This window comes from Fusarium tjaetaba, assembly GCF_013396195.1.
Source record: "Fusarium tjaetaba strain NRRL 66243 chromosome Unknown NRRL66243_c0000495, whole genome shotgun sequence".
Lineage (NCBI taxonomy): Eukaryota > Fungi > Ascomycota > Sordariomycetes > Hypocreales > Nectriaceae > Fusarium > Fusarium tjaetaba.
The window spans coordinates 1-24,754 of NW_023501691.1; the positions used below are offsets into that span (position 1 = coordinate 1).

Consider the following 24,754-nt stretch of genomic DNA (forward strand, 5'->3'; position numbering starts at 1 on the left):
TTTTTTCCTGGAACCCGTCGGCTATACCTTTGGTTTCGGTGGGGGGGGGGGGGATCTTTGCTTTTCAAATAAGTTTTCTTATTTTACTCTCCTTGATTCGATTTAGATTATCATATTCAGATATGGGGACATTTGAGAGTAAACTTGGATCAACAACCAAAACCGAAAACCCAGTTAAAAGGCAGAATAGAAATGTATGTAAGAGAACAGAAGTTCACAGACTGTCATGAAAGCACAGAATTACATGTTGGATAAGATAGCACGACGGAACACTTAAAAGCTTGAGACGATAAAGAGAAATTAATTTTTCTCTCTTTTTGAATGTAGTGATACCAGTTTTGAAGTGCTACAACATATATCAAGAGTGCTTCTGTTAACCATCATGATTGAACGAAAGTCAAGTCCTCTTCGAAGTTTGGAAATATCATAAGCTAGAAAATAAGTAGACTCACGGCATATTATAGGATGATCAAAGCAGTATAGATTTAAGCTTCGAAGTTTCCTGAAACCTATACCATCGTCTATGATGGCAACGTCTACGCCACCAGATCACCGATACTTCTTTGTCATGAGGGTGTTGAGCCGCAACATTTCCTAGGCTCCTGTATCTCCATCGAGCTTCCAGTATAGGTAAGTTCCTATACGACGGATTAATCTTAATTGGTTGCCAGAAATTGCGTGACTCACTATCTATCTACAGCAGTCAACCAGAGGGCGTAATCGTTGGCTGACTCACATTCGGAGTTAAGCCCCGGAACTCTGTGTTCTCTCGGATCCGAGCCCCGAGCCTCTACTATTAAGCTCAAGACTTCCAAACTCTCGAAAACGAACCCAAGTCCTATGCTCGACGTCTACAATCATGACTGAACAACCAATTGGTCCAATTACCCCCTCGGGCATCGCGTCCGCACCCTCTCGTGGGGCCCTTGACGGACGCTACACTTCTCTTATCCCATTGGAACCCTCTCACGCCGATCCAAGCTATAAGCACCTTGGTGGCGAGGAAAATGGCCATCTTTGGACATATATGTTTGGAGGACCATATCTTGATCAGCAACAATGGAGAGAAGCTGTTGAAGGATTCTGCAAGTCTGAGGATCCATTGTTCTATACTGTTCTATCTGGGCCACGCGATGACCCCAAGTCTGAACCAGTTGGGCAAATGTCTTATCTCAACATCGTTCCAAGCCATAGAAGGATTGAAATTGGGAGCATCATCTTTGGGTCTCAGCTGAAACAGACACGCGCTGCCACTGAAGCCTTTTATCTAATTATCAAGCACGCCTTTGAGGATCTTGGTTATCTAAGAGTCGAGTGGAAAGCGAATCATCTCAACAAACCTAGTCTCGCAGCTGCAGAGCGATTAGGCTTTGTTTTTGAGGGTATCTTCAGGTATTTCTCATACATCTCATTGCATGAGAGCCCCTACTAATATCTCTGTATAGAAAGCATATGATTCTCAAAGGGAGGCGTCGAGACACAGCTTGGCTGAGCATTACTGATGAGGAGTGGCCTCTTGTTAAGAAGGCGTTTGAGGCTTGGCTCAGCGAAGATAACTTTGATACAAAGGGAAAGCAGATCAAGTCTTTGAAGGATATCAGACAAGACTTAGCGAAGGACCAAAGTATGTCGGTGCTTGCTTGACCAATGAAGCCGTGCTGAAATTACTGAAGAGGAAGAACGCGGAATGTAATGACGACAGAACTATAATATGATCTAGTTATTACCTTTTGCCGGACTCAAGATTTGTATCCCTAAGGCTGATTTACATCATAGAGCCGACATGTGGGTACAGGACCGAGGCGTCATCTGAGAGACTGAGATTAATATAAATGTGATCTTATCTGTATAAATTCTCATGCATTTCACTCACCATTTTTTGTTCGCCGTCGAAGCCGATCAAACTTGACCATGTTTTCATTGCTTTCACAACCCTGCTTATGATTCTCGGCACATCGATACCGATGTGTGAAGATCAACTTGGAGATTGGCAAATAAATGTCGTTGAAGAGTGGTGGAAGCATCTACGTTAATCAAGCGCCTAGACCTAGTCGAGCTTGCCGTTCGCTCTGTTTTGCCTGTTTCGCGTAGCTCGAGCGCTGGAAGAATTGGCGTGCGCGAACCTTAAAGTGGAATAATTCCAAATACCAGTATCCTCGTGATTACTATTCACAAACGTTAGTCTCACTTTTGATTGCCACGTAAGTCTGAGCTTTGACACTGTTGATAGCGACACATGTGCTCGGACATGAGCGACATCACCAGTTCGTACGATTGAAACTTTTTCGTGCACTGCTCTTATTAAGTCCGATTAAGGGAAGCATTACCCGCAGTTGAGAGTCTGGACCCTTTGTGTGACGTTGGGCGAGTAATATGCGACTCTATTTCAGCCTTGCCGGAAAGGCGTTTGGCATTACAACCTATCATCATGTCACAACCCCGCAAAGATGAGAAAGCCATTCAGTTTAGCCTGGAATGCATTGCCTCAAGTTTGAGAAATGTGGCTTTGTAACTTCGTGTAGCCCGGGGCTGGCTGCATCCGGGTGCCACGACAGATTTGGGGTCTCAGATGTAGGTGATGATGGCGTTCTTGGTGATCCAAACTCGGACCGATATTCAATTCTCAGGGGCAGCTTTTACTTGGACGGTCTGCCACTCTTGGATACCTGTTTGAAGAGATAAGTTATCACTGAGATATCATCACAAAATCAATTGCCGAGGCTCTGGACAAAAACAAAAGAACACCAGGTGATCTAAGACAAACGGGCGGCATTATCCGTTTAGACTAGACCACAACCAGACAAGAGCCATTCCGCATTCATTTACAACAATTCCGGAATAACGCGACAAAGTTTTTCCTCTGCCCATCCTTGGATTCTTCGCGTCGCTCCCTGTCGATCTCCACACGTCAACTCCACACTAACATGGAGGACAACAGCTCGCATACTGTTCAATATCGCTCGGCCTGCGCTGAGTGTCATCGCAGGAAGCAAAAGGTACGTCATGGCCCTTCAGAGATGGCCTGCAGGCCTTCTGGAGAACCTCTCGACCGCCTCGCGGGCCGTATGAAGCCACTGTACTCACTGCCGACAGTGCAATCGAGAATGGCCTTGCAACCATTGCCAGAAGCGCAAAGTCGCAGATAAATGCCGCTTCGTTCAGCCGACTACTACGAGTTCACCGTCTGACGGGCTTACGCCAAATAGCGATAAGAAGCGCTCCCGCAGTCGTGAGGATGACGTTGAACCCGACGACTCCGAGCCTGATGAGGATGACGACGACGTTGGGCTGGGAGCGATGGGCTATGCCGCGGGCCCTCTCTTTGAGTCACTAACTATCGATGCAAAGGTAAGGGATTCTCTTCATACTGACAAAAAATGCCGTATCAGTTGAATTACATGCTAAAATTCATCGCAGAAGGATAAGAAGCCCCTGGGCGAACTGACTTGGGTTCATCCCAGTACCTGTTCCCAGCTCAAGCATGCCCTCGATGTCTTGCCTGGCCGTCCTCAAATGGGTAAATAATGACTCAAAGTAACCAGATTTCAAGAAATTGAGCTGACGACCCGCCAGACGCTCTTGTTCAGAGCTTTTTCAACAACATGAACTATCACTACTACATCATCTATCCGCCAACCTTTCTCCAGGAATATCAACAATGGTGGGAGCGAAGGAATCATAATCAATCGCTCTCACTTCAATGGACTATCCTGCTCGTCATGGTCTGCGCTTGTGCCACGCAGCATCTAGATGTTGAGATAAAGCCCATTGTCGAGGTTGAGCTTTCCGAGCCTGCAGAGAAGCTCACAGTAGAATACCACAAAGCCGCTACGGAACTCGGAAGGGTGATCCCGGTGGGTCACTGTCATCTGTTGAATATTCAGTGGATGCTTCACTCGATCTACTGGTACAAGTCGGAAGCGAAGTTTGTTGAGGCATGGCATGTTATTGGTGCTGCTGTACGAGAGGCACATGAATTAGGTGAGTACGTTCGACCTCCTACGATATCAGTGAACTAACTCTTGCACCAGGTCTTCATCGAACTGCCATTGCCGAAGGCTTATCAGAATTTGAACGTGAGATGCGTAGGAGAGTATGGTGTATCTTGGATTGCTGGGACTGGTAAGTGAAACCACCAAGGCCTAGGTGGATGGCATGCTGACTCTTTTCAGGCAATTTGCTTCTGGTTTAGGTCGCCCGACGATCATTGACCACAGTGATATCAACGTGGAGCCACCGAGTCTCACACTCGAAGACTTTTCTCCCTCACCACTTCTGCATATGAAACTTCAGTCGGAGCTGGTCACGTCACTCGCACAGCGATGGGGTGCTCCCAAGAACATCACTTCAGCAAGCGATATTCAAGAGTACAAGTCCATGCTTGAAGACTGGATCCGACGTTTCCCTGCAGTTTATGATGTCGACAACCCTGACACGTCGAAGGACTATAAGTTTCCATGGATTGTCTACCATCGGTTCTACATCCACACAATGGCATATCTTATGATTCTCAACCCTATGCGAGCGTTCATGGCCCAAGTTTACACGAAAAACTCACCTGCGGATCTACTAGCAGTCCGAGAAGATGCAGTCTTCTATTCCCTCAAGAATCTGGACACAACTACTCGGTGGGCTGATCATGCTTCTCATCGAGACGCAAGATTCCACTTCATCATTTTCTCACTCTTCGATACAGCCGCTGTTCTCTCCACTGCTGTTATCAAGGATCAGGACGACACAATCCCCAGGAAGGATGAGATCGTCGAATCAGTGGATACCGCAATCAAGTTGTTGAAGCGTCTCAAGGCTTTGTCGAAGACAGCCAAGACATCTCATGACATTCTTGTCAAGATGGTTCAGAAGATGCCCAGACGATCGCCACCGCCACGTGAGACTGTGAATCGTAAGAAACAACGAGTGGCTCCAGTTTCCCCAGCAGCACAAGCCACAAATACCAGTCATGATGTCGTTATCAAGCCTGAGGGTGGATATCAACCGGAGCATGTGTCACAGGAAAGCTCACCGAGCTATTACGCCAGCTCTGAAGGTGCACCTTCAGGATCGACGCCGCAGAGCACTCACTCTTCCTATGATAACCACGAGAACACTGGTTATGTCATGAACAACCAAGTCCCCGCCGAAGGGTATGCGAAACCTCAGGTTGCTTACAACATGGGTGTCGCGCCCGGGCACATGCCACCTCAGCATGTCCCATCACCAAGTGCCGGGATCGATGGCATTGTCCAAGGAGGCCTTTATGGCATGCCGCATGCTGACCATACCGGAGGTGGTATGGTTCCTCCAGCATACGTTGATTATCATCCCCAGGATCTCAATGTCGATTACGGTCTAGGCAACATCACCGAAGTCGACCTCGGAGACTTCTCGCAGCTCTGGGATTGGAGGAGTCTCAACTTGGATTTTATTCAGAGCTCAACATAGCACCTTCTCTTCTTTTCACTTCACATAGTTGGTGTACATAGATATGACTTTACGTTCATTGATGAGGTAATCTGACCGAATCTTGATTTTTCCTCTCCTTGTTGTAACTCGTTGTATTCGGTCTTTAATGGGTTGGTCAAAAATGCTCTGCTTATATTCTTTGGAGGGTTCAGTTTTATATCTCTGGCTTTTTGCTCAGTGCGGGATCTTGGATGTTCGGTGCGATTCCTTGAGGGATTACGTTGAAGGATAACCAAGACTGAGATGATATTGTAGTGTAGCTAAGACAGTCAAGGTTCAAAGGGAATCAACTTTACACTTTTGCCCTGGGCTCTCAGATTCTCGCCTGCCAACATCTTATCTGACCATAAAGAGGACCACGTGTAGTCTATGTTAATTATTAAACCAAGCTTCGCGAAAACCTGAAAGCCTAGCCAATCCAGAGATCAAAGGGGAGGAAATGAAACAACAACAAGAAGAAAATAATGAAGTGAAAATTAAGAATTTGTGTGGTCTCAGAACTGACCAGTCCGTATATCCCCGTCACCGAACGTATCAACTTCCATGAACGTTCTATCTGGGATAGCACCGTAGTACTGCACCCACTGATCCGTGTCGCGATTTTGGGCACCGATAGTAGCAATAGTTCCCCCGGGCTGGATGGTATAGTAGAAGAAGGTAATTGGGGTCTGTTGATCCTCTGAGATCACCATTTGAAAGTGGTTCGGCTCAGTTGCACCTGGTGTAGTGAAGACACACCAATCTATGGTCAGCACCCCTGGTTGATTGGGAGTCTGCTCAACCTGGTATGTAACCTCGGCCCCTGAACCTTCTGGAACGATCATGTCAATCCAGTAAGGGAAAATAGCCAGCGACTCAATGTTTTCATCTGGTAGGAAGGCCAGATCGGGGACCGAGTCGGCCCCGAAGGAGCCTCTGAGTGTAACAAGTCCATTGGGGCTGACATAGACCATTTCACTGGTTTCACCGTAGAGTGGTACCTGAAACGGGAGCACGAGCCATTCGACACCATTGTCAGATGGCCTCTCGCCATTGAACAGTGTCAGTGGATCAGACAAGCCTTCTGGACACGCACGTGTTCCTGTCGGTTCAGAGCTTGTAGTTGTTGAAGTTGTGGTATCGGCAGCTGTCGTGGTGAAAAGACTGGTATCAGCCGTTGAGAGGACCGTTGAGCTCGAGTCAAGAGATGAACTGGTATCCAATGGCAGATCGGATAGTGTGCTGGTATCAGTCTCTAAACTGTATGATGATGCAGACGTAGTTGAAGAACCATCAACAGAGCTTGCCGTGGATTCGGTACCAGAGCTAGTGACACTTGTAATCTGAGAATTTGTAGTAGTTGGTTCAGGGGTAGAAGGTAGCTCTTCTGACGTTTCCAAGACATCCGTGGACAGTGCATCCGTGGATAGGCTCTCCGGTTCTGAGGTCTCGGAGCTCAGCCGAGATGTAAGTGGGAAGTCTACAACACTGGTTGAAATGTCCAACACAGAAGATGTTTGAGTAAGACCAGGTTGCGTGACAGATATGATAGATGAAGAGCTGTTATAAAATCGCACAGAGCTCGTATACACAGGTTCAACCTGAGAAGTGAAAGCTGGAACATCTGTAGCGGAAGAACCCACCTGGATATCCTCTGTGGTCGTGGAAGCTACTGCGTTGGAGGGAGACGTCGTTCCGGACAACACAGATGTAAACTCTGATATCAGAGGTGTACTGGCAGTTCGAGAAGAAAAGCTCGAGGATACATCGCCATCTCGGCAATCGTCAACTAGAAGGAAGCGAGTCAGCCTAGCACCAGTGGCACGAAATGATGCCCATACCTTCAGTAATAGAAAGTCTTATCTTTTGGCAACCTAAGGGCAATGCAGTGAAAGTAATATAGACTTGACCGCTCTCGGTGTCCTGACAGAAGCCTGCCTCACCATTTGGTAGGGCTGAGTTGGAAAATCGGAGGAATCCATCCTCATCAGCAAAGGTCTCCGTGACAGCCCTTCGAGATAACGCTCCTGGGGAGCCACGTAGCTCCTTGAAACTCTCGCCGTTGTAGTATATGGGCAATGTACCATCCAACAGACGACCTTGCACCAGGTTGAAGACAGCGGCAGCGGCACAAATTTCTGACTGACTGCCAACAAAACCGCCGACTGCCCTGGCCTGTAGGGCTCGTTTGGTGTCCTGCGATTCTGGAACGACACGGAATATCACTGATCGGCCACTGGCTTCAGGGATTGGAATTCCAGTAGTTTGACTTGGGGCCGAAGTAGTAATAATTACATCATCAGGAACAGAGAGAGTTGAGGGGATAGCCAGATCTGTAGAAAATGTCAAAGGTGCTTCAGAGGTCTCTGGGAAAATGGTTTCTTCAGGAGAAGAAGTCGTTGGGCCAGTGTGACCCCCTGATACGGGGACCAAATAAGTTGATAGATATGTTATGCACCAAGTTTCAGGCTGTATTTGGTCATTTTGAAGAGCAATGGATGCACCAAAGAGACTTGCAAGTAAGAAAGGGAATAAACGAACTGGAGACATCATGAAGAACGAGTGAAAGCCTTGGTAAGACGGAGATCAGGGACTTGTCCAACACTATGAATTTCTACGACTCTTAACTACTCTGCACTCAAATTTTCAGCTTCAGCCTTGCAAACGCACGGCCAATGAAGCCTAAGACATCTGTTGGTTGCTGTCAATATTTCAAGATGTTAAAATTTGGTGGTGAGCGCCAAGTGGATAGTGTCTCATCTAGTTAATGAGGCGTTGGTCTAGAATATGGTTTCTAATATGATATGTCATCGCGTCCAAGTTGAGACATAAACCATCGTACTAAACGAGCTAAGTCACTAAGACTCCCTTGAGCTGCTCCCTTGCATACCAGAGACCAAACAACACAGACTTTTGGTGCCAACAGAATCACTGATTTCAATGTAAACAACCGTAACGGGCTTTGGCCTTTCAGTCAGCCACAGACAGTCAAGCTATCCACGGAACCGGAATTTAAAAGTAAACGAGCGCCAAATTGAACGCTAAGAACAAATAGTGCATGGCCCACGCGCTACCTGGGTCTTCTGGGGAGACACTATCATATTCTGGCATGAAACTATTCATGTCGCCGGTAAGCCACAGTCTTTGGGTAATTAGATGGACGTTGAGGTATGGAAGTAACATTTCTGCATTTTTAGTATGAGGCTTTAATAAGCGCCAAGTCCCCTTTATGCCATCCAACATAATCTTTCTCTGCTCTTTCGCTCAGGCTGTGTGATCTCCAGCTGTAGTCATTCGTTTGGTGCATTTTTGCTCTTCACACTCGTTAATCATGTATTCCAAGTCAATCGTTATTCCAGCGCTCTTCGCTACTTTCGGAGTCGCTCAAGATGATGTCCAGTACGAGACCCGCACAGCAACGATAACTCAATGCTTCACACGCGATGGCCTACATCCTCCGGCTACCGCCACCGTGCCTGGCCCGACATGCGTGGTTCACAAGCCAGCTGTGACAGGAGAAGTCATCGTCGTTGAGGTTCAAGCTCCCGACTGCCACTGTGGCTGCCCAACTTGTGTCCACACTCTTGAGTATACGACCAAGTACCCTGCTTTCTGCTCTACTGGTATGTTTGAGCAGGAGTATGTCATCACGGAGACGTACAGTGGCATGGAGGCAAAGCCTACCAAGAACGAGCACGATCTTCCCCATGGATTCACGTGTGAGGTTCAGACGTGTACTACTTGTGGCCCTGAGCCCGTTACCGCAACTATCACGCACCCTGTTGAGGGTCATTACATGAACGAAGTTGCACCAACTGGGATGCCCATGGCAAAGCCCGGCGAGGAGCAGCCTGGCAAGGAGCAGCCAAGCTATGAGCAGCCCAAGAAGCAGCCTGAGGAGCAAGGAAACTCTGCACCCAAGGTCACTGGAGACGGCAATGGTTTCCGATCAAGCGTCAAGCCCACCCCAGTCCCTTATTCTTCAGAGAGTGCTGCTCCTGGTAAGTTCACTATTGGTCTCCTGATAGGTATGAAAGCTAACGCTTGTACAGGAGAGTCCACAGATCACCCTGTTATCGTATCCGGCGCCATGAGCCAGCATTTGGGCCTGGCTGGTGCTGGTATTGCATTCTTTGCTCTTATTCAATTCTTGTTCCTCTGAGCTTTCTCTTGAAAGTTCATTGATGGCATTTAATCTGATGGCATTTACTATTGAGCCAAGATATCTTTGGTAAATAGAACAATTTCACTATTTTGGGTCTTCAAACTCAATTGCATTTCTAGTCCATATCGGAGTCTCTGAGTGACGCAAAGTGTACCTTGGCCTACTAAAGAGAGTAAAGATTGTCAAGGCCCAGATTATAGGCATCGACGTAATGTTAATGCTACGGGCGGTAACCGCGGCTATACCGGGCACGATGCTCCATTTGAAGGTGGGACATCTCCATAATAAAAGGACTCTATCACAGAGAAAAGTTACTCATGTGCGATCAAGATGGCCAAGGAAATATGCAAGTGTTGGCGCATACAATGATAATCGATGGTGAGATTAATCCTTGCAGTGCAGAAACGTTATGTCGTATTGCCTTGACCTGTCACAGACTCAAACAGACCAATGAGATGGACTTTTCTCGGGGAGTTGAGCCTCAGCTCTCACCAATCCCTGTCCGCGGCCCTGGATCGAGGCCAAGGAGCAAAAGTTCCGGTGAGTTGCATCTCGATAGACAATGGATCAAGACCATAAACATCGATGTGATATCATTATTCTACCATCGATTCTGAACGTCCAGCTTAAATTGATCGCTGTTCCAAGCAACAGTTGACCTCTATTCCCCTTTTTCAGTGGTCGCACGTGATAACGCATAGTGAAATTCCCAGTGGCCCAGGTGACCTCTCGTCCCCACCCAAAAACTCACCGCCCGGCCGAGTCCCGACTGGGCGAGCTAGTACTAAGGTTTGGTTTAGAATTGGTTCCCATCGTTTTTGATCCAGGCAGGTCTTGTCAAGACTGTACCAACACACGACTTTGTTGTTGGAGCATTTGCTTCGGCTTCAGCCTCAGCCTCCCACCGAAAAGTCACGAGGGGGCTTTTTTTTATTCTCCCTTCCTTTCTTCCCCTCCTATCCTAGAACAATGTCCGACGAAGACGTCGATGTCCTCGGCCCAGACGGCCAGCCCCCAGCTCGAGTCGACCGCGATCGAAGAGCTCCACGCTTCAGCTGGACTCCCGCATACGAAGCGACCTTCTTCCGAAGCCTGTGCGAGAGTGTCCAGCTTGGTCTCCGCGAAAACTCCTCCTTCAAAGCAGAGGCCTGGGAGCGCGCTGCTCTGGCTCTGCAGGAGAGTCATGGTGCCTACCCGGCCAAGAGCCACCTGATCAACAAGAGCGACAACGCGAGAAAACGGTTTCGGCTATGGAGAGGTCTTCGTGAGGACCCCGAGTTTGTCTACAACCCGGTTAAGAGAACGGTCACTGCTAGTGAGGAGGCGTGGATTGCCCATATCGAGGTAAACATTCCTTGTACTATGACGATGCAATGATCGGGAATTGCCATCACGCGAACGACGAGGCCCGGCTGCTATAGCCTCGCGCACACGAAACGACTGTGTCAAGCACATACTGACGCTCAAATAGAGGGAACCGCTTTCTAGGGCGTTGCGCGGTCGACCATTTGATCATGAAGACTTTATGGAAGTCCTTTATCCAGACGTCATCGGCTCAGGTGGCGCTCCCAAACGTATAATGAAACCACGGAGACGAACAGATGGCCCTATGACCGATGATCCCGATATGCCGGGCACCGGTATACTCAATCTGACTAGCGATCCTCCTCCGCCTCGACCTCCGGGCCTCGAGAGCCCGAACTCTCGGCCTATGTTGACTCAGACTCCCACTACATCCTCCACTGGGTCCGCGACCCAGCCGCGACCGACGTCTACTACAATTCCCCCACGCGGACCACCGACTGTAGCAAATGCTAATGCTCTTACCCCTCCCGACGAGACTATCACACAGAGCCGCAAGCGACAGCTGCCCACTACAAGCACCTCAAACATGCTCGAATCAACGCCACCTGCTACTACTATTCCTATGGGTCAGTCAGCCCCCGAATCTCCTGGAAAGCGTCGCCGTACTTCGTCCAACGATGGTTCTCGTGCTCTATCAGCGTCTGTTCTCAACTCCTCCATGTTGCCACTGGCTGTTCGTGATGGCCCGGGTGCTGGGTCCCCGACCCAGGCTGATAGCCAGAACACCAACGGGACCAACGGGCCTGTGATGGAGGAGATTGTCGAAGCTGTACGGTCTCGAAATACGCTACGTTGGCAAGAGGAAGCGCTGGACATATTCTTCCGTGACTTTGCAGACGAGGATCTTGATGTGCAGGTCAAAATCTCTGAGGGCGTGCTCATCAATGAGTGCAAAGCGATGGTGTTTTGTAAGATGCCCAGCCGCGTGCGACAGCACTGGGTAAAGCGCCTTGGTCGAAAGCTTTAAGGAAGCTCCTATCCGGCAGTAGTATGTCGGCCCTTGCAACTTCTTTCTCAGGTGTCTATAGACCGATACCCATGAAAGCATTAAGGACGGGGGTGATGAATCATGAACCTCGAGGCTCCAACACCAAACATCACAATCTAAGGAAACAAAAGACACATATCCACAGCAATCAGGGCAGGAGTGATAAAAAAAAGAAATCCAAGAGAGTATGGTCTGGCGCTTATTTGGTCGTGTTGAAGATACCAAGGGTTACGGATATGAAAGCGACACGGCGTTCTATTTGGGCAAAAACAACATCTATTTGTTTTCTTGCTTTTTGTTTCTGCTTTTTTCCATGTTTGAGGAGTTGCATATAGCGGGACATTTACCTAGTAACGGGTGATAGTTATGTGAAAGGATGGGATTGTTAAGGGGTTATGGAGCTGATGGTGGGTTGATGAAGCGTGCTTTGTCATGTCCTTTTTTGTTGATACCTAATATATATAATTCTCACCTCTCGCTACTCTTATGTCCATGATGGAAGACGAGTCCAGACTATTTGGGGCTTCATGAACATCATGGCGTGATTTTGTAAGAACCATGAAGGTAAGAGGGGATTCACCTATCGACACTCTTCCATCGCCTGCTGCATGAATTAATATACGTAGGCAACTATTTTGAAGTATACATAGCTACCTTGAGGCTGTTTCTTGCTTGAACCCAGACATATGCTTTCGAACCGCAACACATGATATCAAACAATGCCATCTACCTCTCGATCAATATTCGCAACAAATTTCGCTAATCCCATTGATATCATTACTTTCTATCTATCCATTATTTTGTCCCGTAGTAGTTAGTTCTTTTCGATCCCAAACATCTTATTTTTCTTCTTATATATCATGATACTCAGCCCAAATTCGACTCCTCCTCCAAGACCCCCTTGGCTCTCAGAATGGGTCCCAGCTCCTTCAACCTCACAGGCTTTGTCAAGAACAAATCCAATCCGCTGACAGTAGCCTCCCTCTGCGCCTCCTCAGAAGCCAACCCTGTCAAAGCAAGGATCAGAGCAGGCCTCAACCCCTGTTGTGACTCAAAAGCACGAATCCTCCTCGTTGCTTCAAAACCATCCATGACCGGCATCGAAATATCCATCAAGATACAGCTATACCGACCAGGGTCTGCTTCATATGCTGTGACGGCTTCTAAACCGTCTGAAGCTGTTTGATATGGCTGTTTGAGCTTCTTCATGTAAGAGGAGAGGATCTTGAGGTTGATGAAGTTATCGTCAACGAGGAGGAACTCGGATACTTTGAAGTAGCCTTTTTGTTGCGTTGGGGTTTCGTCTTCGCTTGCGGGGAAGGGTGAGCTTGGGTTTGTTAGTGAAGGGGCTGTGCTGGTGACGATGCTCAACGATTCGGGCTCTGTTGAGGCTGTGGTTGGAGATTGGGTAGATGTTTGCATGACTGTCCAGCGATACAAGGCTAGTGAACACGCTTTGGCAAGCTTTCGAGGGCCGAGTCTTGAGTTGTGGTTAGCCTAGAGCACGGCGTATGGAGAGAATTATAAAGGATTACTTACGGTTGTGAAATGAACTCAAAGACTCCGGGTCGTGGTATTGTCTTTGCACCAGTCGCATACTGATGTGCAGTAACAGCATTGGCACAGAGCACAATGTTTGGAATATCCGGGACTGAATCCTTGGAGACATTTGGTCTTTCAAACCCCTCCTCCGACCAAATTGCGAGATCTGGCATGAAGCAAGGTGTCTCTGAGGTGGTATTGACCTGCATGTTTAACCAGTCTTTGCACATATCTTGCACAAGTTGGTCAGGAGATTCGATCGTTCTTTGTGCGGAACCGCCTCCCGTAACTGAGTCTTTGCTGAAATCGACCAATTTGACCCGAAGACCTCGAAGCTTTTCTGTCTGCGCATCAAACTCTTCTTCTCGTTGTCGAATTTCACAGACGTTGTGATGACAGTCGTCGCCAAGCTTCATCGGTAATCTGACTGTTACTGTAGTACCGACGCCAAGTCTGCTGTCGACAGAGATGTGACCTCCGAACTGTGCAGTTATCTGCTTCACGAAGCTAAGGCCGAGACCTGTGCCAGGAGATAAGTGATTCTCTTGCGAGAATGGTTTGAACAAGCCGTTTTGCAGAAAGTCCTCGCTAATGCCCACGCCAGTATCGGAGACCTTAATAGTTACCCAGCAGTCATTGTCATCAGCACCAAAAGCACTGGTCTGCTCTAAAGAGACCCTGATGATTCCACATTGCGTGTACTTGAGCGAGTTGCCGAACAGATTCATGATAATTCGACGCACGGGACCTGGCTGGGTGTAGAAGCCCCACGATGGTCGTGAGTCGATAACCAGGAAAACGTCGACGTCTCCAATCTTCGTTGAAAGATTTCCTTTCTTTTTCGATGGAGCTTGAAGCTCCTCCATAGCTTGCATGGTGTCCATTCGGCGGATAGAGGTGTGACCAGGTCGTCGAGGGGTTTGGCTGGATGATTGGGCAAGGGTGACCTGTTGAAAGTTGAATCCAGCGTAGATACTCTCGAGAACCTCTTCGGCCAGAACATCTAGCTGTACAACCTTTCTTGATGGCTTTGAAGCTATGCTGACGGACGAGGACCTGTTGATGCCACTGCCATCTGCTTGAGTCTCTCGAGTCGCTTCTTGAGGCAAAGCCTTGTTGACCTTGGAATATTCGAGCAGATGATCGATCGTATCTGAGAGTGTTCGACAGCATGTTTCGATGGTGCGAACAATATTTTGTTGTGGAATAGTAAGGTCTGTATCGTTAAGCAATTCAACACTCAAAACAGCACCATGAAGCGGCGATCTCAACTCATGAGATAGTGAGCCTAGGACATCAGTCTTGGCCTTGTCCGCAGCTAGAGTCTCCAACTTGAAAGCCTCAGCAGCTGCGAGCATACCCAGAGCTCTGAGGTAGCTCAAGTCGAGGTCGATCGTGAAGGTACGTTTGATGTTGTAAGTGTGAATAAAGCCACCAGCAGACCATCGTTTCTTCCTGAGATCCCAGACAGGAACAAATGCAATGCTTCGAGCACCAGGGAAGGTCTCGAGGAGAATGCTTGCTTCTCTCTGCTGAACTCGGAATCTATGGTCCTGTCTGTTATGTAGGTTTCCCCATTCATTGTTGTTTGGCAGATGACGGGTCGAATCATCAGGTAGTTCTTCTTGGAGTAGATTTCCGTCAGCATCGTAATTGAACACATGGCCCCTAGGGTATTGTCGAATCATCCTGGCGAGAAGGGCTTGTGGGAGAGCAATATGAGCTGCCCCGTGTTCGGAAGAGCCGAGTGCCTGGCAAGAGGGCCGTAGACGGTCATCAGAAGAGGATACAGTTGTGTAGGCATCTTCACTTTCATTGTAGCTGAATGTTGAAGGTCGCCGAGTCGCCAGGTCCTCATCTATCCATTCAGTGGAAGAGCCTGCACTTGAAAACTCAAGCATGTCTGCATTGAGGAACAAACAGCCATCAGTCTCAATAGAATCCTTGACAATTGATGCTGCTTTTGAGAAGATTTGCTTCGGTGTTTCGAGTAGCTGACTTGGGTCATGGGCAAACTTCGAGCTGGCCTGAGGATCGCACATGATAACCTCTTTAGTATGAGGAGCGTTAGTTGAGCGGGAGTCCGCTGTGACAGTTGAGTTTCTGACACTCATTCCTCCCAAAGCTTGCTGCAAGTCGTCGATTCTTGGCCTTTGCGATCTGGCCAGCCCGTCACCTCTCGTCTCATGTTGTGCATACTCTCGTCCGGTAGATGAGACTTGACTCAAAGGTGCTGTGTTCCCTTCAACAAAGCTAGTCAAACCCCAACTCTTCCTTTCGCTCCTTCGTTGGTGGCTTTTCAGGCTGATGGTCTCAAGATGCTCGGTCACGGCTCGTGATAGCTCCCTCATAAGTCTTGAATGACTGTCGTCCCATGGCAGTGAAGGTTGGGTATGGATTACGCAAATAACTCCGATGTTGACACCTCGATCCGTACGAATTGGCACGGCGGCGTAGAATCTTGCGGCGCCTCCGGGTCGACAGTACGGCTTGCATGAGTACTCGGGATTGAGCGTAACATCGTCAACTACAATGACAGGCAAGTCGTGGTTGGCCATTGGCCCAGATGAGTCTACTTCGATTTCATCAGAACATAATGTGCTTTCACAAGCACTATGTGATCGCGGGATTGCAGTTCCGCAATGCCAAAGAGTTTCCGGTTGAGCATCCCGTCCCAAGCTTGGAATCAATGGGGTTATCGATGAAGCTTCCGCGATGATATACTGATGAGTCTGATCGAACAATGAGATCATTGAGCGCGCCGCGCCAGTCTGAGAAGCGGCTAGACGAGCCAGAGCCGTCAATATGACATCGGGACACGTTGAGAGCTCATTACTCGGCACAGGTAATCCAGTGTCGTTGAAGCGAACATTGGTGAAAAGCGAGTCGTCATATCTAATCGGATCTCAGTAACATAACTCAACGGTTTTTGGTGTGAAATTGCCTCGTTACCTGAACGTCTCACGTTCCCGAGTAGCTTCAGAAACGATACTTTTCTTAGGTACCTTTAGATAGGCTGGACTGGCCATTCTCAGGGCTGCACATGCGAAGGAGTCTTCAAAGTTTCCCACCAACGGTCATTCTCACCATTGGCAAAAGACAGAAGAAGAGCATTGAAGGTTGGGTTCAGGGCTTTCCGCTAGGGGCGAAACGCCGAAGACCGGGAGGCTGGAGGTAGAGTTTAGTTAGGGTGAGTCTAGACTCGGCGATTATGCTAGAATCGCCACAGAGCGGCGATCGACAAATCTGCGGTTGAGATGGAGACGCGAGTCTCAGTCCAAGTGGAGAATCATGTCATAATTGGCACTAGAGGCACTCTTTTCCTCCCTTTAGTTTGATGTCTTCAGCTTTGGATTGGTGGCTGTCCCTCCGTTTAGAAAGCCACGATACGGGCTATTGATCGAAACAGGTTTACCCGTCTGTGCTGCCGTTTCCCGATTCTGCCGATCATCGAGATGGCCACCGTTTCTAGAATCTTTCCATAAAACAGCAAATAATTACTGTTATCCATCAACTGTCAATAAACGCTACCATCTCAACTAGCTTGCGCAATTAACTGAAGGGTTCCATATTGACAGATACCGTCTTGAAAAGAACCTGAGATCAGACCCCTGTCAGTGTCCAGTAGGTACATACCTGGCTGTGGCTTACATAATACATCCAGATTGCAACGCTATTTGGCTTTGTATGTACGAAATACGAAAATATGTTTGCATGACTGCGTAAAAAGAGCATAGACATCCTATCACCATGTAATCAGCTCTCTCACGGGCTTCTATCAACTTGCGTTTACTCACAAGCTCGACGAGATCGAATACGCTCCGTCATTTGTACGTGTGTCACGTGAAGCTACTAGCTTCCCGATGTTTTAGATTGAACCTCGGTTTAGCTTCCGTATCATTGATGAACGGCATCTCTCCGATGGCTGGAGGAAACCTATTCTACCCTTGTATATCGCAGAATTGCAACCTCAAATTTCTCGTTCAAACCTGACTTCTGCTGAGACATCAATGGCTCTTCAATTCTCCCTGTCTCAGGCTTCTCTAGCAGCAGCCATACTCGGTTCAACTTACGGAACCTACCTGGCTCTATCTCCTCCCAATCCCAGCGAACATTCAGCGCCATCAACAGGCGACTCAGTTCGATGGTTATTCTTGACGAGGAAACACACTACAAAGGTCGTCCTAGCCCCTCTTGGGCTTCTATCGTTGCACACTGCTAGCCTAGCTCTCCGCTACCCCAATATCCCTCCATCTCTTGTTCATCATGGAATTGATAACGGGCTCAATCCAGACATGATTACATGGTCTGCTGCAACTGCAATCCCTCTGGCTCTGATTCTCTGTGCCGGTGTTCCTCTGCGTTTGGTACCGTATGCATCACTGGGCAAAAACTTCACATTTGCTCTAAAAGAGCCAGATCGGTTGAAAACCACCGGTATTTATCAATATCTTCAACATCCAAGTTACACTGGACTTGCTATCCTCATGATAGCCAACGTGGCGCTGCTTGGTAGACTGGATGGTGCTCTGAGCTGTTGGATTCCTCCAAGTGTCTATGAGACTTTCTGTTCCTGGGCCATAAGATTCCTTCCTTTCACTATATCAGGTATCACGTTTGGAATATGGACCAGGGTTTCCGAAGAGGAGAAGATGCTCAAGAGGGCTTTTGGAAAAGAATGGGAGAGTTGGCATGCAAAAACAGCTCGCTTTATTCCTTTTATTCTTTAGTTGATTTATGTCCCTCATTAATCAAAGTACCAATAAAATCTACTTTGGCTTCCTAATAAACTTGACCTCAAATTCAAGTATTCGTTTGACGACATCATAACGCAATTATAGTGATACGTAAGGTAGAAACCAGTTTTACAAATATAGCAATGCAGCATATTCCTAAAAATAACAAGATGCCCGTTCAACTGAAAACCGGAAACTAAATAATTGAATAAATCAATACCAAAGTCTTTTTAGTCCAACATTTGCTCCAAAAAACAAGTGTATGTTCTGCAACTCTTCTTCCCAGAGTTCAGCGATGCCATCCACTTCCTCCATCCTACAACCCAGAAGGTCCGCATCCGTTATCTTACTGCAAGGCACTTATCTCAAAATTCATCCTAGAAAGTCCCAGCCTAACCCTCGTCTTTCAGACCGCTTCTTGGAAAGCTCTATGAAGCTGTTGAGTTGCCTGGGCATGATCCCCTCCCATTTCTTTCCGTCCCGGTGACAGTTGTCTGCTGGTTGCCGAAAACACACTATTCCCGTTGCTTCCCTTGACTTTGAGTGATCTCGGTGCTCCTCAAAAGTCTTGAAGGTGATGCAGCAGGTGCTGCACCACGGCTTGCCAAGCTGCATGTTGTTTGAAGGGGAAGTGGAGAAGACTTGAAGATACAAATTTAGGTTGTTCTTCAAAGATGTCTGATGAATTTAGAATCAAAAGGACGGAAAGAAAAAAAGGGAAAGGAATAAGGTCAGTAGTTGTGTACAGTTTCTATAGTACACTTAAGTTGAGTTTGGAATTTCCTGAGAGATTGTAAATAAAGAAGAAATTTCTTAGCCCAGATATGCGATGGATGCCTCTTATAGTCACTCTTGAAGCCTTTCACTTTGGCATGAACGCCTAGGCTTTTCAAAATGGCAACCAAAATCATGCTATGATCCGGCAAAGACAATAAGTCATGAGCATCTTGGTGGCTCGGAACCACATGTGTATCAGGAGCCAACGAGAAGAGCAGAACCGGAAAGTTACCCTTACTTACAGATCTCAAACTGAAGTCAAAAATTGAACGGCCACGATGGTATACCAAGCTGCTCAATCCCTGATAGGTCATTGTTACAAAACGTAAACCTTATGATGTTTAAGGGGCAATATACTGAAGGCAAAGTATGAAATGCTTCAATGGAATAAACTTAGTCGTACCTAACTTTTATAACATATCAATGTTCCCTCAGTGCCTTGAGTACCGCAGTCGCCAACTCTGCATTTTTTGTGAACAATTCCAACTCATGCTCTGGGTAACCAGATTGGATAGCGATCACGGCGTCCAACTTTGGAACTATGTAGATAGACTGGCCATACATACCAATCGCTGCGAACGCGCCATCGTCTCCCATCTTATAGTCTTTGTCCCCCCTGCCTGTCGTCCACCAACCACTTTCGTAGCCAAAGTTGGAGACAAAGTTATCCGGTTGAAGAGCCCTGGCTCCGACACTGTTCTTGGCATCAGATATGTCTTGGAACCAAACGGGTGGCACATTAGGGCCTTTCCCTCCGTCTTTGAAAGTTTCAAGAATAAAACACCCAAACCGTGCCATGTCTGTCAAAGTTATCGAGAGACCTCCGTGTCCATCCACGTGTCCTGCGCCTGTTGTTCGTATATACCCATCGTATTGCATTCCAGCAGGATCCCATATCGTGCGTGAGATGTATTCATTCAGAGGCTCTCCGGTTGCGCGTGAGATCGCTGTCGACAGCACATAATAGTTCGGGTTATAGTAATGAAACTCTTCCCAAGGTTCAGCCACCTTCCTCGAGGTCTTGAGCCAGTTGATAACAGCCTCTGGATCCGTTTGGGGATAAAGCTCAGTGGCATACATGGGATTGGGCACATCGGCGGGTCGCTCTTCTTCTGATTGTTCAACTACCCCTGAAGACATGCTAGATAGAGCAAGAAGTGGCACGTCTGCCCAAGCAGTTCCTTTCAACTCTTCTACATGGTGAGATACGGGGTCGTTGACGGATAGTTTTCCTTCTTGCTGCGCAATGGCGAGAGCTGTTGCAACGAAAGATTTTGTGACTGATTGAACGTCGTTACGAGATGCTTGAGAGTTTCCGTGTCTGTATTCTTCGAGTTTTATGGCTCCATTCTGAACAACAACGCAGCCGGTCAATCCATATCGACGCATGAAATTGTTGAGATCAATCCCGGAGTCTTCCTTGATAGCTTCAGCTATGTTGAAGGAAGTATCTCGAGTAAACCGTCTGAGATAAGAACCATGTCTGACTTGAGTTGTTCGGTTCTGGAAGGTTTCTTCGCGTAGCCGATAGAGGAGCGGAGTGTAAGCTGGGTCAGCCGGGTGAATAGATGATAAGCTGAAGCTTCCGATATGATCACTCAAATGTGGCAAGTCTCCCATCCTGACTGCGTGTCTTGAAACTTCGGTAAGTCTATAATAGAGGAAGCTCGGTATCGTTGATATTGAGATTTTCAGGTTTGGCTATTTTTGAAGTCGGGTCGCATCCGAAGCTACACAACGGAGATGGATACCGGCGTTAATAAGGGGTTCATGAGACCTCCAATCATGATTTATCGTTACCTTTTGTGGTGTCCACCTAGGGTACCTATTATCGGCAGACTCGGCCGAGCCAAACCGGCTTTAACCCTCCGAACTCTGAAGCAGGCATCAAATATTAGGCCTTTGTTATGATAGTACGAAGACTTTGAAATTAGTTTACTATCACATTTCCGGTATGTAATCACTGAGTTCGACTACGTTGCGGTGCATCCAGGGGAATAAACTTATACAGATGTCAAAATATCAGCCTTGCCAAATCACGATGATCACGTCAACAGCATGTGCAATGCTGTGCTAGGGAGAAGTTGTACACGTCAAAGGATCATCAGGATATCTGTAGTTTTACCTGAGCTAACCCCCACTCTTGATTGGGAGGGCGGCATTGATGGGTATATAATCCTCATGTTGGGGTAAGGGAGCGGGCTCACTTCTGCCTCCGACACTATCGATTCATCCTCTGTAAACAACTCATCATGCTAGAAGTCCACTGCTCTGGCACGCCCTATGAGGTAAAGAGATTACATTCTACGAACGGCGTAATACAATCTTGAGGACTAACTTACGATTCAAATACAGATTGGCCATCAACATGGCACAGCTGCAAAAGACAGGGTTGTAGGATCTATCGCCTTTTACAAAGATCTGTTCCAAGAATCATGCGCCATGGACTGGGAGGCAGTACGCCAAGAGGCTCAGCAATACATTCAGCCTCTGCAAACACTATTCCCACGCTATTTCGAGGAGCTTCAAGGTTTAGCGGACGGCGCTGGCTTCGAGCTAGTTGATATCGTCGCTCTCAACGTTCGAACAGAGATCACATTCGGCTTATATACTCGAGTCCCGAGTGCACCTATCCAGACCGATGGCTGTACGAGTGCTGCATATCGTCAGCCAAACGGGGAGGTTCTCCTTGCGCAGAACTGGGACTGGCAGCCTGAACAAGCACCTAATCTGTTCATCTGTCATATCTCCCAGCCTGGGACAGATATACCCGATATCTCCATGGTGACTGAAGGAGGTGTAATTGGCAAGATTGGTATCAACTCCTCTGGTGTAGGCACCTGTCTAAACGCTATCCGAGCTCGGGGTGTTGATAACACCAAAATTCCCATCCATCTCGCCCTGCGAACAGCTTTGGAATCTCATTCGGCGCGCGAAGCAGCCAAGAAGCTGTATGAAGTGGGCACGGCAGGAAGTGGTCATATTCTCGTGTCAGATCCATCTGAAGCTATAGGCTTGGAATGCACCAGCATAGGGATCAAAGAGATCAACTTTGACGGCAACGGAACACTTATTCACACGAACCATCTACTTCTTGACCATCCCGGGGTGGATGAGCCTGGCTGGATACCCGATTCCACGGATCGCATCAAGCGCATCGCCCAGCTTCTTGATGAGAGATTAGACACTTCAACCATCGACCATTCTTCATTCTTTGACTTTTTTAAGGATGAGCAAGGTTATCCAACAGCAATCAACCGTGATCAGTTCTCGCCCGGGAACGGCAAAGCAACACTTTTCAACATTAATATGGACCTGACCAAGAGAAAAGCGATTGTCACTATGGGGAGGCCAACGAATTGGACTGAGAGAATTCAACTATCACCAGGCTTAGCTTAGGCGGAAGAACAAGCCTTGTAATCAAAAGAGAGGAAGTTATTGCTGTTTCCATATTCTTATCTTTCTGAGCATTTAGCCTTATCATGAAAGCAACTCCAATCCTCAACTCTGTAAAACTGTGGCTTTTTATGATCAAGGTTGTGGCTAACTTTAAATGAAACGGCGATGCATTCCTGCTATGGAACATCGAGAGCTTATACGCATAGAGTTTATTGGAAGAACTTCATATCAGAGTACACGAGGTTAGAAAGATACAAAAACAAAATTGGCATCGGAAGACTTTGTGATCAAAATGTCGCCCCCTTACTTCGGATGTTGAGAAGATACAGGGTAACCTGCTTTGGACTGTATTAGACGGTGTGTCATTAATCCGTTCCGCGAGATCTGGCCTTATCATGTATCTGAACACCTAGAAATCATGATGAAAGTTGTCGTTGCATTGCTCGACAACCTCCAGCATCTTCCCTCAAGCCCGCCGCCATGGTAAGTCAGATGGAACAAATACTCAAGCATAAATCCGCTGACTCATAAACGCAGAATATCGCCTACAATTCCGCCTTGCGGCAAAGCAAGTCTCTCCGCGCAGAGCTCTCCAACCTCAACAGCAAACCTCAAGCGTCTCCCTCCGAAATTGGCAACGTGTCCGCCTCAATCGCCTCCTTCACCAAGACCCTCGATGAATATCAAGCTCTCGCCCGTCAGGAGATTGTCCCCAAGAAGCAAGAAGAGGGCTTCGAGCGAGTAAAGAGGTTCCGCGAAGACCTCTCCGACTTTCGAACCCAAGTCGATTCGCTGAAGAAAGTTCGCGATGATGCTCAACACCAGGCAAATCGTACAGAACTTCTTGGCCGAAGACCGTATAATGCTACACCCGAGAACCCTTATGCGAACGCTACAACAACAAACACGCACTCTGCGTTCCAGCCTCGACACCCACCTCAAGCCAGCGCCTTGACAACGGGCTCGCCAGATGAGCAGCGCGAGGCACATGCTTTCAGGGAGCAGAACTTCTTTGCAAACACAAACCAAGCGCTAGATGATTATATTGCACGCGGACAGGCTGTACTGGGCGATCTAGGTCAACAACGGGAGATGCTCAAGAGCACCCAGAAGCGACTCTACAATGTAGCCAACACCCTTGGCGTAAGCGGCGATACGATCCGTATGGTAGAGCGACGGGCAAAAGAGGACAAATGGATCTTCTTTGCGGGCGTCTTGATATTCTTCCTGTTTTGTTGGCTGGTGCTCCATTTCCTGCGGTAGAAAGAACCCGAACTGGGCTTCAAGTATTTGGAAGAGAAATGTCACAGAAATGTACGCTTAGGGGTATCAGCGCGGCGCATGGAGTTTTTGAGTGTCTTGTGTTGTCTTTTTGCCTGTATCATACCACGCTAGGCCAACATGTTCTTTGCCGAAGCACTATTCTATTCGTCATCGCCGTCGCCTTCTTTGAGTGCTACTGTGAACAATACATCCTTGTCCGTCGTCACTGACACGACCTGGGATTCGGGCAGGATGTGGTTGCTAGTGCTCAGCTTGCCACCGATCTCAGTATGCCAGTTCTCGACGTCCCACTCGAAACCCTTTGTCGTGATGTTGGCAGCCTCTTTCAGAGGGATGATACCAACATGCTTGCCAAAGGCATCTTCCTCACCCTCCTCTCGAACTTGGATCTGATGACTACCAGCCTTGAGCAGGAAAGTCAAGCTTGAGCCAGAAAGAAGAAACAGTCGACCGGTCGTATAATCGGGGTCGTTTTGGAAGAGGTACAGGTGGTGAAGCTGAGAAAGACCCTGGTCGACACGGCCTCCAATACCTCCAAGTGCGACGATGTCGATACCTTCGGGGTATTCTTTGCGAATCCAGTTAATAGCCTTTGCAAAGTCGGTCGACTCTTGGTCAGCGTCGTGGATGACTGTCGCAGGGGAGGGTTGCGACGAGTAGAAATCGCGGACTTGTGGGGTGAGGGAATCGAGGTCGCCAATGATGAGTTGAAGGTTAGACTATAGGATTAGCAACCATTTAATATTATTATCCACGAGCAGTATCGTAACGTACGTATTTTCCGTGGAAAGACGACAGCTTGTGTAGACGATTCGCTCCACCATCAGCAGCTACTCTCACAGAAGCTGTGAAATGGACGTTAGGTACTGAGACCGCAAGAGCAGCATGTCAAGCTACGTACAGTTCTTCCAGAGCTTGCGCAAATTGACGCCGTTCTTCAACGGCTGGTTTAGAATGAGCAGCGCAAAGTCCTGGCCTATGTTATAGTCCTGGAGCAGCTTTGCCGGCCGCCATTCGAAAGATTTGGACGCCATGATTGAGGATATCTTTGGTTAG

At 47.8% G+C, this 24,754-nt stretch overlaps 11 protein-coding genes across 11 annotated transcripts; 7 read left to right on the forward strand and 4 right to left on the reverse strand.

Moving 5' to 3' along the window:
• Positions 1-859: 859 nt before the first annotated feature.
• FTJAE_13897 (GNAT family acetyltransferase) lies at positions 860-1,693 on the forward strand (the record flags this gene model as incomplete). The annotated part of the gene is made up of 3 exons (XM_037347082.1): positions 860-1,392; positions 1,446-1,624; positions 1,674-1,693. 3 exons carry the CDS (start codon positions 860-862, stop codon positions 1,691-1,693), a joined length of 732 nt encoding a protein of 243 aa, XP_037199063.1.
• A 1,231-nt stretch (positions 1,694-2,924) lies between these two features.
• On the forward strand, positions 2,925-5,442 carry FTJAE_13898 (transcriptional regulatory; the record flags this gene model as incomplete). Its single annotated transcript, XM_037347083.1, has 6 exons — positions 2,925-2,996; positions 3,094-3,348; positions 3,418-3,517; positions 3,574-3,981; positions 4,032-4,122; positions 4,173-5,442. 6 exons carry the CDS (start codon positions 2,925-2,927, stop codon positions 5,440-5,442), a joined length of 2,196 nt encoding a protein of 731 aa, XP_037199064.1.
• Positions 5,443-5,957: 515 nt separating this feature from the next.
• Positions 5,958-7,992, reverse strand: FTJAE_13899 (uncharacterized protein; the record flags this gene model as incomplete). The annotated part of the gene is made up of 2 exons (XM_037347084.1): positions 5,958-7,231; positions 7,284-7,992. 2 exons carry the CDS (start codon positions 7,990-7,992, stop codon positions 5,958-5,960), a joined length of 1,983 nt encoding a protein of 660 aa, XP_037199065.1.
• Positions 7,993-8,773: 781 nt separating this feature from the next.
• Positions 8,774-9,604, forward strand: FTJAE_13900 (uncharacterized protein; the record flags this gene model as incomplete). Its single annotated transcript, XM_037347087.1, has 2 exons — positions 8,774-9,443; positions 9,495-9,604. The coding sequence occupies 2 exons, from the start codon at positions 8,774-8,776 to the stop codon at positions 9,602-9,604; spliced, it is 780 nt and encodes a 259-aa protein (XP_037199066.1).
• A 972-nt stretch (positions 9,605-10,576) lies between these two features.
• On the forward strand, positions 10,577-11,939 carry FTJAE_13901 (mitochondrial intermembrane space import and assembly 40; the record flags this gene model as incomplete). The annotated part of the gene is made up of 2 exons (XM_037347088.1): positions 10,577-10,951; positions 11,079-11,939. 2 exons carry the CDS (start codon positions 10,577-10,579, stop codon positions 11,937-11,939), a joined length of 1,236 nt encoding a protein of 411 aa, XP_037199067.1.
• An 888-nt stretch (positions 11,940-12,827) lies between these two features.
• Positions 12,828-16,531, reverse strand: FTJAE_13902 (nik-1 (Os-1p); the record flags this gene model as incomplete). Its single annotated transcript, XM_037347089.1, has 3 exons — positions 12,828-13,440; positions 13,500-16,397; positions 16,455-16,531. The coding sequence occupies 3 exons, from the start codon at positions 16,529-16,531 to the stop codon at positions 12,828-12,830; spliced, it is 3,588 nt and encodes a 1,195-aa protein (XP_037199068.1).
• Positions 16,532-17,512: 981 nt separating this feature from the next.
• On the forward strand, positions 17,513-18,232 carry FTJAE_13903 (isoprenylcysteine carboxyl methyltransferase; the record flags this gene model as incomplete). The annotated part of the gene is made up of 1 exon (XM_037347090.1): positions 17,513-18,232. The coding sequence occupies one exon, from the start codon at positions 17,513-17,515 to the stop codon at positions 18,230-18,232; it is 720 nt and encodes a 239-aa protein (XP_037199069.1).
• Positions 18,233-19,435: 1,203 nt separating this feature from the next.
• FTJAE_13904 (6-aminohexanoate-dimer hydrolase) lies at positions 19,436-20,635 on the reverse strand (the record flags this gene model as incomplete). The annotated part of the gene is made up of 1 exon (XM_037347091.1): positions 19,436-20,635. One exon carries the CDS (start codon positions 20,633-20,635, stop codon positions 19,436-19,438), a length of 1,200 nt encoding a protein of 399 aa, XP_037199070.1.
• Positions 20,636-21,267: 632 nt separating this feature from the next.
• FTJAE_13905 (isopenicillin-N n-acyltransferase) lies at positions 21,268-22,414 on the forward strand (the record flags this gene model as incomplete). The annotated part of the gene is made up of 2 exons (XM_037347092.1): positions 21,268-21,303; positions 21,371-22,414. 2 exons carry the CDS (start codon positions 21,268-21,270, stop codon positions 22,412-22,414), a joined length of 1,080 nt encoding a protein of 359 aa, XP_037199071.1.
• Positions 22,415-22,894: 480 nt separating this feature from the next.
• On the forward strand, positions 22,895-23,677 carry FTJAE_13906 (acyl-coenzyme A:6-aminopenicillanic-acid-acyltransferase precursor; the record flags this gene model as incomplete). The annotated part of the gene is made up of 2 exons (XM_037347093.1): positions 22,895-22,897; positions 22,952-23,677. The coding sequence occupies 2 exons, from the start codon at positions 22,895-22,897 to the stop codon at positions 23,675-23,677; spliced, it is 729 nt and encodes a 242-aa protein (XP_037199072.1).
• Positions 23,678-23,838: 161 nt separating this feature from the next.
• On the reverse strand, positions 23,839-24,732 carry FTJAE_13907 (thiamine pyrophosphokinase; the record flags this gene model as incomplete). The annotated part of the gene is made up of 3 exons (XM_037347094.1): positions 23,839-24,417; positions 24,473-24,543; positions 24,600-24,732. 3 exons carry the CDS (start codon positions 24,730-24,732, stop codon positions 23,839-23,841), a joined length of 783 nt encoding a protein of 260 aa, XP_037199073.1.
• Positions 24,733-24,754: the final 22 nt, after the last annotated feature.